Genomic DNA, 13093 nt, shown 5'->3' on the forward strand with positions numbered 1-13093 from the left:
TTTTCCAAGAGGTAATTCTGTTTTTAAATTTTCACTTAAAATGTACCTTCAACTTCTTCATTGTCTTATGCAGAGAGGAAAGAATGATTTGAAAAATCCATACCCTATTGTTGTGGTTTAGCCCCAGCCAGCAACTATTGCACCACGTAGCTGCTCACTCACTCCCCCTACCCTGATGGGATGGGGGAGAGAATTGGAGGAGTAAGAGTGAGAAACACTCCTGGGTTGAGATAAGAACAGTTTAATAATTGAAATAAAGTAAAATAGTAATGATAATAGTAACAGTATAATAATGGTAATAATAATAATGATACACAAAGCAAGTGATGCACAATGCAATTGCTCACCACCCGCCGACCAATACCCAGACGGTTCCTGAGCAGCGATCGCTGCTCCCCGGCCAACCCCCCCCCCCCCCCCCCCAGTTCATATACTGAGCATGACATTGTATGGTATGGAATAGCCCTTTGGCCAGTTTGGATCAACTCTTCTGGCTGTGCCCCCTCCCAGTTTCTTGTGTACCTGGCAGAGCATGGGACGCTGAAAAGTCCTTGACTAGCATAAGCAGTACTTAGCAACAACTAAAATATCAGTGTGTTATCAACATTCTTCTCCTACTAAATCCAAAACACAGCACTATGCCTGCTCCTAGGAAGACAATTAACTCTATTCCAGCCGAAACCAGGACACCTATCTAGAACTCAAATACTGTTTTGTTAAAGTCTTGCTTGTATGGTATTGAAACTGCTTTTGCTTTTTAAATGTCATTCATGTCAGGTCCAGCAGAAGTAATCTAAAATATAACCCAATTTAGTTTTCTTATGTGTGAGATGAGGTGTCTCTCTTGTGATTAAGCATACCACTCTGTATTAGTCTTGTAACAGCTGTAAAGTTTGGTGATCAGATATTGCAGAAAACAGAATATGTTGTCCCAGGTGAGCCGTTATAGCAGCAAGTGTCAGGGAAGATGGTGAGAACAGACAGGTCAAGAGCTGTTTTAGTAGATTGCACCATGAGGGCAGCTGCTCTTGGGAAGTAAAATTAAGAATGATTAATGTAGCTGTTAGTGTCAGTGACTGAGTCTGTGCAAGAAGAATGATGAAGAAAATTTGGCTGTAAAATTGCCATTTTAAGGTTTAAAGTTTTGTGTGTGTGTGTACTAAACAGTATGCAACCAAAAAAATGCAAATAGAGTCCTATTTACTTATTACTTAAAAATCAAGTCCTGTTTTATGGACCGTGTTACACTTTTAGAGTCTATGGCCTTGAAAAATCTCTTGGGTTTAGGGTATAATTATGATACATAACAATTGTACAAGTCTTATTACTCTGTTTTATAAAGTTTAAGAGATCTGATGTTTTACGTTTTGTTTTCATTGTTTTGTATTTATAGAACAGCTTCAGAACACAATATTAAGGCTGAATAATTAGGAGTTCTCTGTACAACTTTTGTAGCTCTCTAACTTGTATTTATGTGTTTTTCTCTGTTACTTGGTAATCTTGCAATAGTGGGTGAACAATTCCACAAAATTTAGAAGTTATCTATAAAGGAATTTATAATGTAGTCCTTTTTTCCTTTTAACCTTTAAATAGTTCTTTTTTCTTTCTTTGTGGCTGCTTTCTTTTCTTTTTTCCCTTTGTAATAAGGATAGGATTAGGGGTTTTTGGGGAAGGATTAAATATTCTATCACCTTGTCCTCTGGCTTCAGTTTCCCTGTATAGGAGCTTCTTATCCTTACACTTCCCAGAGATAGCAGAGTCTGGCATTTCAGCATCAACTGCATTAATTGGAGAGGACCTTAATTTACAAGTGAACATCAAAAAAGTATTTAAGACTTGTGTAAACTCACCTTAAATAAAATATCTGGGCTAACCCTTGAGAAACGTATTGTTCCACTGGGGTTTTTTGTATGGTTTTTTTTTTTCTTGTTCATTTGAAGCCTGTGGTTTGCATTTGTAGATGGCTCAGCAGTGTCATCTGTCTTGATAATGATGTTAGTGTCAATTTAATGAGTGCTTTCAGTGTTTTTCTGAGCACAGAAAGTCATCTTGACATGAAGCATTTTCTAAGCTCTTCGTGCTCCTTCTATATCAAATTTTTCAACCACGTTGATAGTAATGGCTGTCTCCATTTTATCAATGTGGCCAGTGATACTTGGAACCACTAAGTGTGGTTCATTCCTGTAAGAAGAAAAATCTAATTCTTTTATAAATTGCAATGTAAGTTGCTCAGTTGCAACTGTCTCCTTCCTGTGATCTATTAATGTGAATATGGTTGCAAAGATTCCTACCCAGCTCTCTGCAGCCACTGAAAATAAAAAGAATAAAAGTAGTTTTCAGGAATGCTTTTTTGCCTTGGTACAGTGGGTTTCTGTGGTTGGTTTGGGCTTTTTTGGTTTGGTTTTGTGGTTTTTTTTTTTGTTTTGTTTTTGGTTAGGAGCTGGCAATCTGCAGATCTCTGGTGGCAATCCATTCATGCTAACTTTGAAAAAGCAGTTTTTCTCACCATCAGATGATCCTAAGTATTTCCTAAAAAGCTTGGTATGCCATACATACTTAGCATGGGAGAGGCAGTGATAGATACTGTTAGAATTCTGTTGCTGAAGTTGATTTCATACACTGGCAAAGTTTGGTGTCAAGGGTAATTAGCTGCTTCATCAGCAATTAAGGCTTAAGATTTTGTAAAGACTGTTCATGTCTTAATGCCTTAATAGGCTTTTCCTGACCTTCACATTTTTTTTTCTTCACTGATTCCAATCTACTGGATCAGTGATGAATGCGAAGATGCTGTCAGCAGGTCTTTGCAGCTGCTGTTGCTAAGTGGACTATATAAATCTCTACAAGGAGAAAAAAAAATCCTCAATCTCCTTATTAACAATCAAGTCCCATCTGGTTGTATCAAGTGTTTTTTGTTACAAACTGCATTCTTCCTGATAGTTCCGGCAAACTTTGGGAGAAGGGCATAACATCTCTAGTCTGGTAAGATCTTCATACAGCAGTTGAGACAAGGATGTTTTCAATTCCACTTGCGGTGAACTGCTGTGTCACTGTGTTTTGTGATCTTTTGACATTGTAAATATGAATACTGATTTATAGACTGAAAAAAGAGAAGAGTGGATCAAAATAGCAAAGTAGAGATTTTCATGACAGCAATGTGTGTTATTTACATCCTTCTAAAACATACATAAGAGAGACTGGGGAATAAACACACCATCTCAACTTCTGCAAGCAAAGTTTTTTTGTAATTCCTTAATTTTCTTTGTCATCATTATCACAGTACATTGCTGTGCATTGCGGAAGTAGAATTAATAACAGAAAAAATCCTCTGATTTCAACTTTGGTAATTTGAGAGTTTACTTTACAGTCAAGAGACCAGAAAAAAGAAAGAAGAAAAAAAAGCTGCAAAACTCACGTAGAAATTTGGGATCACTTTGGCAAAGACCAAGCCAAGATCACTAGTGAGGCCAAAACTTACTAACTTTCTGAATCACTCCTTTTTGTCAGTTCAGCACAGCATTTGTGTAAGTTCTGCTGTTCATCTATTAAATCCCTGTCTGATCATCTCTCTGAATTTAGTCGTCTTTTGTGCTGTGCATACCATGCTAGACGTGAAAAGAGCTGTGAATCTGCTTTATAGGCTCCTGCTTCATGCACTTTGCCAGAGCAGGATATTGTAAGAGCTTTGTCAACATCTGTAAAATCAGTGTGCTATAATACTAAAAATAGTAAAGAATGCAACTGCAGGTGCTAGCGCAGGCAGTGTGGATATGTAGACGAAATACCCATTATCTTTGTTTTTTATGAGAGTAGCAGCATTAGAACGCTTCCTCTAATACCTTCAGTCCCAGTGCAAAGACAGGGTCTTATCCTTTGAGCTGCTCTTTTGAAAGTACCGATTCCAACTGCGTTTATTGCTCCTCTCTCACAACAGGATAACCCTGAGAAGTAGAGCTGGTACAGGATGAGTTGAAAAGAATGTACCAAGAGCAGCAGTGTATGGAACAATAGATTTATTTTTGTAATTTTTAGAAATGGAATTAAGAAGGCTAATATGAATCAAAGTTAAAGCTAATGTCTAACTGCTAATCTAGATGATTCTATTAAGTGTGTTACATAAGCTTTACATGTATTCTGTGAAAACAAAGACCATCTAAATAAGTTGGGAGAATTGTGACAGCGCTGCTTCAATGTAGATAATACTTGAGTCATATGAACATGTTTTAAAGCCAGTAGTAATCTTGCTCGCTTACATGTCTAAATCTTGGAATCCTGCCAAGCCCCTGATGACTTGCAGCAAAAAGTTATATTGTGCACTCAAATTTTGTGATTTTTATATTTATTCAATTTAACTGCATGCAGCCTGTCTCAAATACTACGAAGTTATTAGGAGAGGAGGACCATATTCAAAATTATTTTCACTGTCTACTTCTAATGATTTGATATCAGTAAAACTGTAACTCTCATTTTGTTGTGACTTCATAATTATAATTTTTAAATTTTGCTGCTGCTGTGCTTTCTAAAAAATTATTCTTGTTCTACCAAATTTTGTTAAGAATGTCATTTTGGAGGCTCTCAGCTACACCCAGATCCTGTCTTTCCCACTTACAAAGGTGGGCTGTCCTGGAGAGAATTGGCCATAAGATACACTGTGAGCGATGGAGGGCTTTGGGATGCCTGGTGGGTTATGGCCTTCCTTTCCATTCTTCACAAGACTAGGCAAGGTTGTTGTCTGTGGGCCATTGTCATGTTAATGTTTTGCTGCCACTTGTTTTTTTTTAAAAAAAAGACAAGTATTTTAAAGCTTCTAAGTAGGTTTTTAAAAAATGGGAGGATATTCTGTATTTTTATGTTTACGTCTTGGAATGATGCATTCACACAAATACATAGGAAGAAAACCTGTATTCATTTGGCCCAAGTCAGATTTCTGCCAGTCTGTCAGGCATAAGAATGTGGTGAAACATCAAGCACTTTGTGCACAAAGAAGTTGCCATTTCTAGATTTCTGTGCTCTGGTGTTTTCCTTGGCTTTCTCCAATACTCCATAGTCCTAGTAAATTTGATGTAAAGCAATTGGAGTCACTGTGGTGTAAAACAGAAAAATGTTTGTGAAGAAATAAACCTTTGTATCTTCCTCTGGCTAGTACTTCATTTTTGCTAATTGTTAGAAATCTTCTCAGAAACGTGAAGCAATAGACAAATCAGAACTCAGTTTTACGAACTCAGAAGGCGGCAGCCATCGGGCCGTTTTTGTTGCAGTGTTCCCGTTAGGGGGCAATGTTATTCCTTGGTTACCCCGGCTCTAGAAGCAAGCATGGCTGTGCTGCATTGACTTAGACAGTATCTCAATATTTTTGAGTCAATTCATAAAAAATATTTCATAAAAGGTAACTCTATTATCTACTTCCTAGCTTTACATTTACATACGAAACATGTTTTCTTGTAAAGGAGCGATGGCTGCCTTAATCACAAACAAAGAATGTTGTCTTACAAGAGTGCTAAACTGAATTTTTCTGTTCAGATTCAGTCGATGTTAGAATGTATCTTGATTCCATAAATGTTATACGCTTGGAGATTCCAAATAAGTTCTTCAGTGCTAGAATTTGGTGCTGCCTGCTTAATTTCGTATCAGTAAAAGCTCAGGAAAACAGATATTAAAGGAACAAAGGGTTAATTAATTATGCCAAGCTTTTTGGTTTTTTGCATAGTTGCCCATTTCTGTTTGAGGCAAGGAGCAGTTCAGAAAAAAACTGCGTTCCTTTTAGTAGCAGAGAGGCAAGAGGGAAGGAACAGATACCTTCATGGGTTTCATTCTAAATAAAACTGTACTGGGTTTATTATTATTATAATTTTGATGAAATATCAGTATATTTTCAGGGTTTTTAAGTTTGTCAGCAAAGCAATGTTTTGCTAGAATCTCCTGCCAGGAGAAAAGATGACTTGTTTTGTCCTCATTGACTGTTTTTGTTCAGAAAGCAGGTGACAGCAATCAATTCCAATGCCATCTACATCTCCAATTATTTTACAAACCCCAGGAGCTAATTACAGCCCTCAGGCTCTGGCAGTCAGCTGACTTCATCATGCGACTTTTTTGGCCATTGCGTACCTCTGAGTAATTGTCTATTTATGGAAAATAAATTAATAGCTGCTATTTCTACTTTAAAAAGAGGACCTGTGAGTGAGTGTGTAGGTTGAGCAAGTGGTTGTAGAGAGAAGGAAGAGAGATTAAGAGAGTAGGAGGCAAAGGGATCAATTGAAAGAATAAAAGAGTGGGGGGAGAGGGGAAGAAGATAGCAAGATACTAAGGGAAGAAGTTAAAATGAAAGGGAGGAAGGAAGCAGGGTCCCAGAAAATTGAACAGGAGAAGCAAACATCGCAGCAAATAGCAAGATATAGTGTGACAGGAGGAAAAAAGTGAGCAAAATCATGGGAAACAGTATTTTAAAATATGATTTTAATATAAACCTATAAAGATAAAAAAGATGCATTTTTTTCCAAACTGTAACTGTCTTATAAACACAGAAAAAGAAGCAAAGTCTGGGATTCTTACTGTACATACCTCTCTGAAAACGCTGTCAGCATAGATGGTGCCTACCTTCTTGGCCTGCTTAAGGGGAGAAAGGATTAGATGTTATCTTTATTTGTGTTGATCGTATGATTCATAGAGAAATTAAAACTGTGCATTTTAATATATGGTACTGCAGTAATGTGCATGAATAATAAACTAAGCATCCTTTGTTTAGAAGGTTCTAGAAGTCTTTTGCAAGTCATATTTTTGACACGGTGGATGTACAGAAGGTTTAGAATTGATGAATGTCAGCAAGCTTTGCCTGCAGGTTGTATAGACAAATCTAAAAAAACATTTTTTGTATACATGCTTATGTTCACTGCCTTCTATTGAAATCTTACATCTCTTCAAAACCTTTTTAAAAATAAATTTTTAAAAAAATGCTTGTTAGGGTATCAGCTTGTTTGGAATGAGATGACAGACTTTTCAGAATCTTGTAAAATAAATGATGGCAACTTAATATAAAATACTTCATATTATTGTACATAATAATCAGCAATCTATCTTCTTCACCTTTCAGATCAGCTGTTCCATGTGTTGGCCATGCACATGCGCCTCTACAGTATAGACTCTGCATACAATCCCTGGAGAAAACTAACCCAGCCGATGCAGGACAAAAATTCAGAGCAAGTATTTTAATTTACCAAGTATCAGTTTTACCTTGTGAAAGAAACATCCTTACAGAGGGACTTTGGGTGACTTTCTGTCTTAATTTAAATTCTCTGTGAGGTAGGCTGATGAACTTAACACCTAAAAATTCTATGTATATATTTGTAAAAATAAATTTTCAGATTTCTTTTATGTAAAATCTGACACATTCCAGTTTTGAGTTGAAGCTTAAATACACCACTTGCAAGCTTAAGCACATGCAAATTTAAAAGTATTGGGTGAGTGGATAGCTGCACTGCTGTTCTTGGTACTAGACAAAATTTACATCGAGATTAAGTTCATAAATAGTTTATTGAAAGCTGGGCAATGACTAATAGCTGTTACAGAAATAATATAAGTAGGCCTAATATATGTGAGAAATAATTCTATCTGAAGCTAAAACTTTTCATCATGCTTGTTATTTTAAACAAGTTATTTACCTGAGTTTGCTTTTAAAACATTAACCTTACATATACAGCTGTGCAAGGATTAACAGTATAATAAATGGAGCCATGTATGTGTGTTCTTCAAAGACTCATCTCCCTACTTGACTTAAGACCCTTCACTTTTGAGATTCTACCTTGACTGTGAGAAGAAAGGTTTCTTGCCTAAAACCAGATGATTATTTTTCCTCGTAAGAGGAAAACAGTAATTCTTTTTTTCTCTTGGCACCTTCAGCATCTTCTTCATAGCTAAGGTCTCCACTTTGTAGCTTGCAATAATGTTGAAAAGACTGTCTTTTTAGTGCCTATCCAGCTCTGTATTTGTCCGTGTGTTTCTAGGAGCCTGAGGTGGAAAGCATCATGGGATTTAAAAAATTCATCTAGTATAGTGATGCCACAGTCCTACTCTACAAATTAGTAAAAATTATTAAAACGTCTGTGCTTGCTTCTAGCTTGAGATTTTACTGTTTGTCCTCTTGGACCCAGGTCTTTTCTTGCAATCAACATTAGGTTATTGTAGTAATTAGACTAGATTAACAGATTAGTTTATAAACCTTTAGCAGAAAAAAGCATCGAGAATTTTATAACCTGAAAACCTATGTTATTCAGCATGCATTCAAACAGCTTTGAGAGTATGTTTTTGTGTGATTCTGCCCTGACCTAAATTGAGCAGTGGAACAAAGTTAATAAATTTGGTGTATGGTTGACTGAGTTATACCAGGCAAAATTAAGATCATGTTGATAGGCTGCTGACAATCAGAATGGCTGTGGGACTGATCATGCACTTCTCATTTTGGTATTTCAAGAGCTTGCTGGTTTTGGAAGCAGCTGTTAGCAGAGGGGATGCTTCTTCTGCACGTGCAACTTTTTTTCACCCTTACAGACTTGATGGAATTCGCCATGTATTGGTCATATCAAGGTTAGATTGCTGCAAGTTAGATTTCATTAGGCAGTATTTTGAATCTCTTTGAAATGAATGGTACAGTAGACCATAATGGCTTGCTTTGCAGGAGGTGTTGTGTGTTGGGAATACATTTGAGCAGTTCTCTTGTTTTCTGCACTGGTTTTCAAGATTTCTTGGTAGACTTGCTGATGTTGGTTTGGCACTAAGTCCTAAATCGTTCAGGAAGCTGTAACTGAGAGATCATCCATTTTGTCATGCAGTGGTTTACTGTTGAGATGCACAGATGCAGTCAAGCTGGAATTTTTTTGCTCACTCCTTGGAATGTTTTTCCTACATTAGTCTGCAGGCCCCAGAAAGCTGCAGAGGAGGCAACGTTGGGGACATGTTTTTAATGTATAAATTAAAGCATAAGATGGGTATCCATAATTATATTTTAGAAATTTGAAGTAGTAGTTTCACTTGAAGACGGCATTCATATGGTTGGTGTGTATGATCTAATTGCAAACTTTTTAGAGTCCCACAGCCTTCTGAGAAATCCAGAAGAGCGAATTTTTTCAGGTACAGGAAAGAGTGCTCAGAGTAATTAGAAGGTGATACACTGCTGTAAACTGAAGAAGATTAAGAGGGTGGTGGAGAAATACCCCTGCAGATTTAAGATGTGGATAGCTAACCAAGTAATCTGAATCATCAGCCTGACTGGTACGTGAGACTTTAAGTAAAGATGTGTAGGAATTAAAATGAGAGGAAAAGATCTGTATTAGCTGACTATATTACTGTGATTCTGAAATATTTAACATCAGGAAAGTCACAGGACCAAAATAACTTTAAACCAACATGCTGTATTTTTTTCTATTTAATTTTTACTTTGAATTACTATTTCAGTGGAAAGCAATTTTCCAGAGAAGTTAGTTGCATCTTTATTTATTTAAAAAGATAATTTTCAAAACTGAAAGAGAAAGTAATCGATGGGGTACAAGTGCCATTACATTGTCTTTTCACCTTTATTTAATTGTAGTTATTTTATTTAAATACATAAATATTTACAATTAAAACTACCCAGAGCTCACAATTTTTAGCTTGATTTTCCACAACCCAGCTATCATTATTCATAAATCATGCCTTAGTTTCATGTGTCTGGGAGAACTGATCCAGTAATTTGTGAAGACTCTTACTGAATTGCCCTACTATACTTCCCAAAGCCCCTGGTTTTGCCTGGTGTCATCTTCTACAACTGTACCTAGATCGTGCCACAGTTGAAAATGGCAGCTGAGAGGAAAGATAGGAAGGAGTTCATGCAGTCACACCAAGGTAAAGTAGAAATAAGAAAATTTTGAGCAAGAAGATAACCCTATCGAAAAGGGCCTAAATAATGTGAACTGTTTGAAGGAAGAGGGAGGAAAAAAGATAAAGCTAAGTCTGATGAGCTGTGAATGGTATAGCGGATTCTTTCTCCTGTGCAGTTGATGTTGTCAAATTTAATATACACTTGGTCCCACAGGCTGTGCTCAAGCAAATTGTTCTGCTGGGGCAGATCTGTTTTTAAGGGTGATCAAATAAACAATTATTGTGGTGTAAGCGGGGAATAATAGCTTCTGGCAGGGGGCAGAGAAGGAGCAGCTGGAGGCAATAATTACTAAACCCAGATGTGAATTTAATGGACTAGTCCAAATAGCCAGAGTTTCAGGAATGGCAAACCTGAAATAAAAGGATATACATTTTTTTAAATTTACATCTCTACAAAGGCTGAAATTTTTCTGTCTCTTTTGACAGGCAAAATGTGTCGGCAAAGAATGATTTGGTAAAGCATTAAGGATCTTTGCAGTAGAAGCACTTGCAGGGGGGAACTGCGTGACAAACTGAAATGCTGAAACATACTGGGTTATTTTTACTGAAGTGTTTTGCTGATGTTTGTTCTAAGCTAGATCGCTTTGGTGGTTGTTTATGGTGTCATACTGGGGAAACACACTGCAGCACAGGGATGGGAATGAGCAACTGTGCGTGGGAACCTCTTAAGACACATCTCCATCACAGAAACTGTTGTGAAATGGGAAAAATAAAGCAGTTTTTACGAAGATAGCCCAAGGCAGACAGAGAGTAGGATGATGGGACAATGGGGTGTAGTTAAGGTGTGTGCAAGAGGTGGTATATACATACGCATGCTGCAACAGAACGTGATCTATTCAGTAAACACACAAATCCTGCCTGAAACACCAATGTCTCAGGACATATGTTATGGAGGTTTTGACAGTAATGCCAGCTTCAGGAGTACTTGCTCTTGGCTGCTTCTTCCTTCGCCTTTACTGTAGCTCACCATTTTCTTCAGCTGTGCTGACATAACTTGAGCAGGCTGCATCATGAACAAAGTCAAGGAACTAATCCATGTTTTTAAAAAGGTTAATTTGAATAAGTTTGGGAATGGGTCACAAGGGAGTGCTGGGGGCACAGTGGTGAAAGAGAGAATGGGAGATGCCTAATGTTAGTACTGTCAGTGAAATCCTGTGTTGTATAATGGGAAAAACTGACTTGCTGTAAAATCTGCTGTGACACAATGAAGAGCAAATATGAAATTGTGATTATATCCTAAAGTGTAGCCAGAATAAATAGTAGAATTCTACTTTCTTATCATGAACATCAGAAGCTGTGTATTACTCTGACCTTTCTGCAGGCTGGGATTTGTGGTCTGTATTTCTCATCCTGCAAATACTGAAGAGAATATAAATTTGCCTTAGTTGATTAAGCCTTTGTTTAGCTGTATCTCTGTATGCCTGTGTCTCAGATTTTCTGCATCTGACAGTTTGAAGAGGTGTGAGGCTTAAAACTTCCACTTTATTTATTGACTTTCTAACTTCATAATCAGTTGAAGTTAGCATCAAACAAAAATTTTAAGTGTCTCTAGGTGAGAGAAGAGGGAATGGGGAGCATATATGTAAGGGAAGGCCACAAGCAAATGCTGCTCATTTCAAAGTAGAACAGAATTTTCTATTCCTCTGCATCCGTTTCCAAATAAGTGATTCCCATATAACCTCTGTCAGGAGGAGGATGCAGAATACAGAGGCAGAGTTGCTCAGCTGTCAGCTGATAGAACAGCCCTGGTATTGGCACAGAGAGCAGTGCAGCCCAATTACCTTGGACTGGAGGAGAGGTCAGTTCCATAGAGAAAGTCGAGCAATGCATTTTTAATTTTTCATTTTGGTACATGTTTATATTGCACTGTGCACTTTATTTCCACCTCCCCGCCCTCCCTTTTTTTAATGGATACAGCATACAACTATAATACATTTGAATCATTTTGTATTACTTTGGTCCCATCTGAAATTATACTTGCTTTCATTTTATTCAGTGCTTCTGTGGCACAATTTTTTGTAAAGTCAGATTTATCAAGCTTCCACATATGCATTGGGGATTAACAGGATGGGCAATTTCCATAAAACACATTTCTAAACACATTTTATAAATTCAGTTTCAGTGTCATAATGAAGTTGCTTAGGCTCTTGACAAATGACAGAGCAGTTTTTAAGTGTTTCTTATGCTGCAGTGCTTGACGTAAACAGAAGCAGCTTATGTAAAACCCTGACATTTAATGTAGCTTTACTTCTCCAATTCATATGAAATTAATAAATTAGACAAAGAATTCAGTTGGTCCTGCGTGTGAAAATGAGTTCATTTGTGGTGTTGCCACTCAGTCAGTGTTCTGTATATATAAGCATATTTCTTGGTTTTGTCAGAACTGGTGACCTAATTGTTACATGACTGTTAAATGATATTGATGTTGATACCCCTGTCAGGAAGAGGTGTTCAACTAAATGTGACCAGAGGGAGTTAGGTGAGGTAGGGTTTTTTTGTCTTAATGTTATTCCAATTTCTTTTTTTTCCAAATTTTATATATAAATTAAAAATTAAAGTTGAGAAGTAATTTAAGAGATGTCCATGGCTTTAAAGTCATTACATAATGAGGGTTATTTTAAAACTCAGTGTCATAGATCATAAAATAGAACTAGCCATAGGTAAAAGTAGAATTAGAGAGACTTAGTGAGATTAGCATCTTCGTTGCCTATCTAATTTTGAAAATGAGACTTAGTAGTGTGATGCAAATTTTTGCCCCCTTTGTCATCTTTAGAATTCAATATACTGATTTTTAGAATATTTGTGTTTTGTTTAGGAAGCTCCCATATATAAATATGTATATTTATGTATGTTACAGTGTTTTAAAACAATCATTTTATGAAATGATTGATTATAGCAAAAGGAGTTACAGATAGTGTTTATTCTGTAGCTGTTTGGGTTCATTAATTCAAAAGGAGCAGTTAGACCGTGTTTTCTGTGACCTCATTTTATATGAGCAATCAACCAATCCATTTGTGCTCGTTCTCACAATTGCGAGCGTTGCATACAATGACCGGAAACTTTAGCCATTTAATAAAATTACTGCTTCAGAACGTGCCTTACTGAGCTGGGAGAGAGGGGAAGGAGAGTAGCTGGAAAGTGTGTATTTGGATAACATGCTTAATATGACCAAAAGTGTTCTTTTAATCCT

The 13093-nt window shown here is 36.9% G+C and overlaps 1 protein-coding gene across 1 annotated transcript in view; it reads left to right on the forward strand.

Moving 5' to 3' along the window:
• Window positions 1-13093, forward strand: part of UBR3 (ubiquitin protein ligase E3 component n-recognin 3) — a 117113-nt gene that overhangs the window by 82356 nt on the left and 21664 nt on the right. Inside the window, exon 32 of the mRNA XM_075710034.1 lies at window positions 7085-7190. Coding sequence (XP_075566149.1) covers window positions 7085-7190 — 106 coding nt within the window. The remainder of the gene's footprint in view (window positions 1-7084; window positions 7191-13093) is intronic.

Source organism: Pelecanus crispus, chromosome 5 (assembly GCF_030463565.1).
Source record: "Pelecanus crispus isolate bPelCri1 chromosome 5, bPelCri1.pri, whole genome shotgun sequence".
Classification (NCBI taxonomy): Eukaryota; Metazoa; Chordata; class Aves; order Pelecaniformes; family Pelecanidae; genus Pelecanus; species Pelecanus crispus.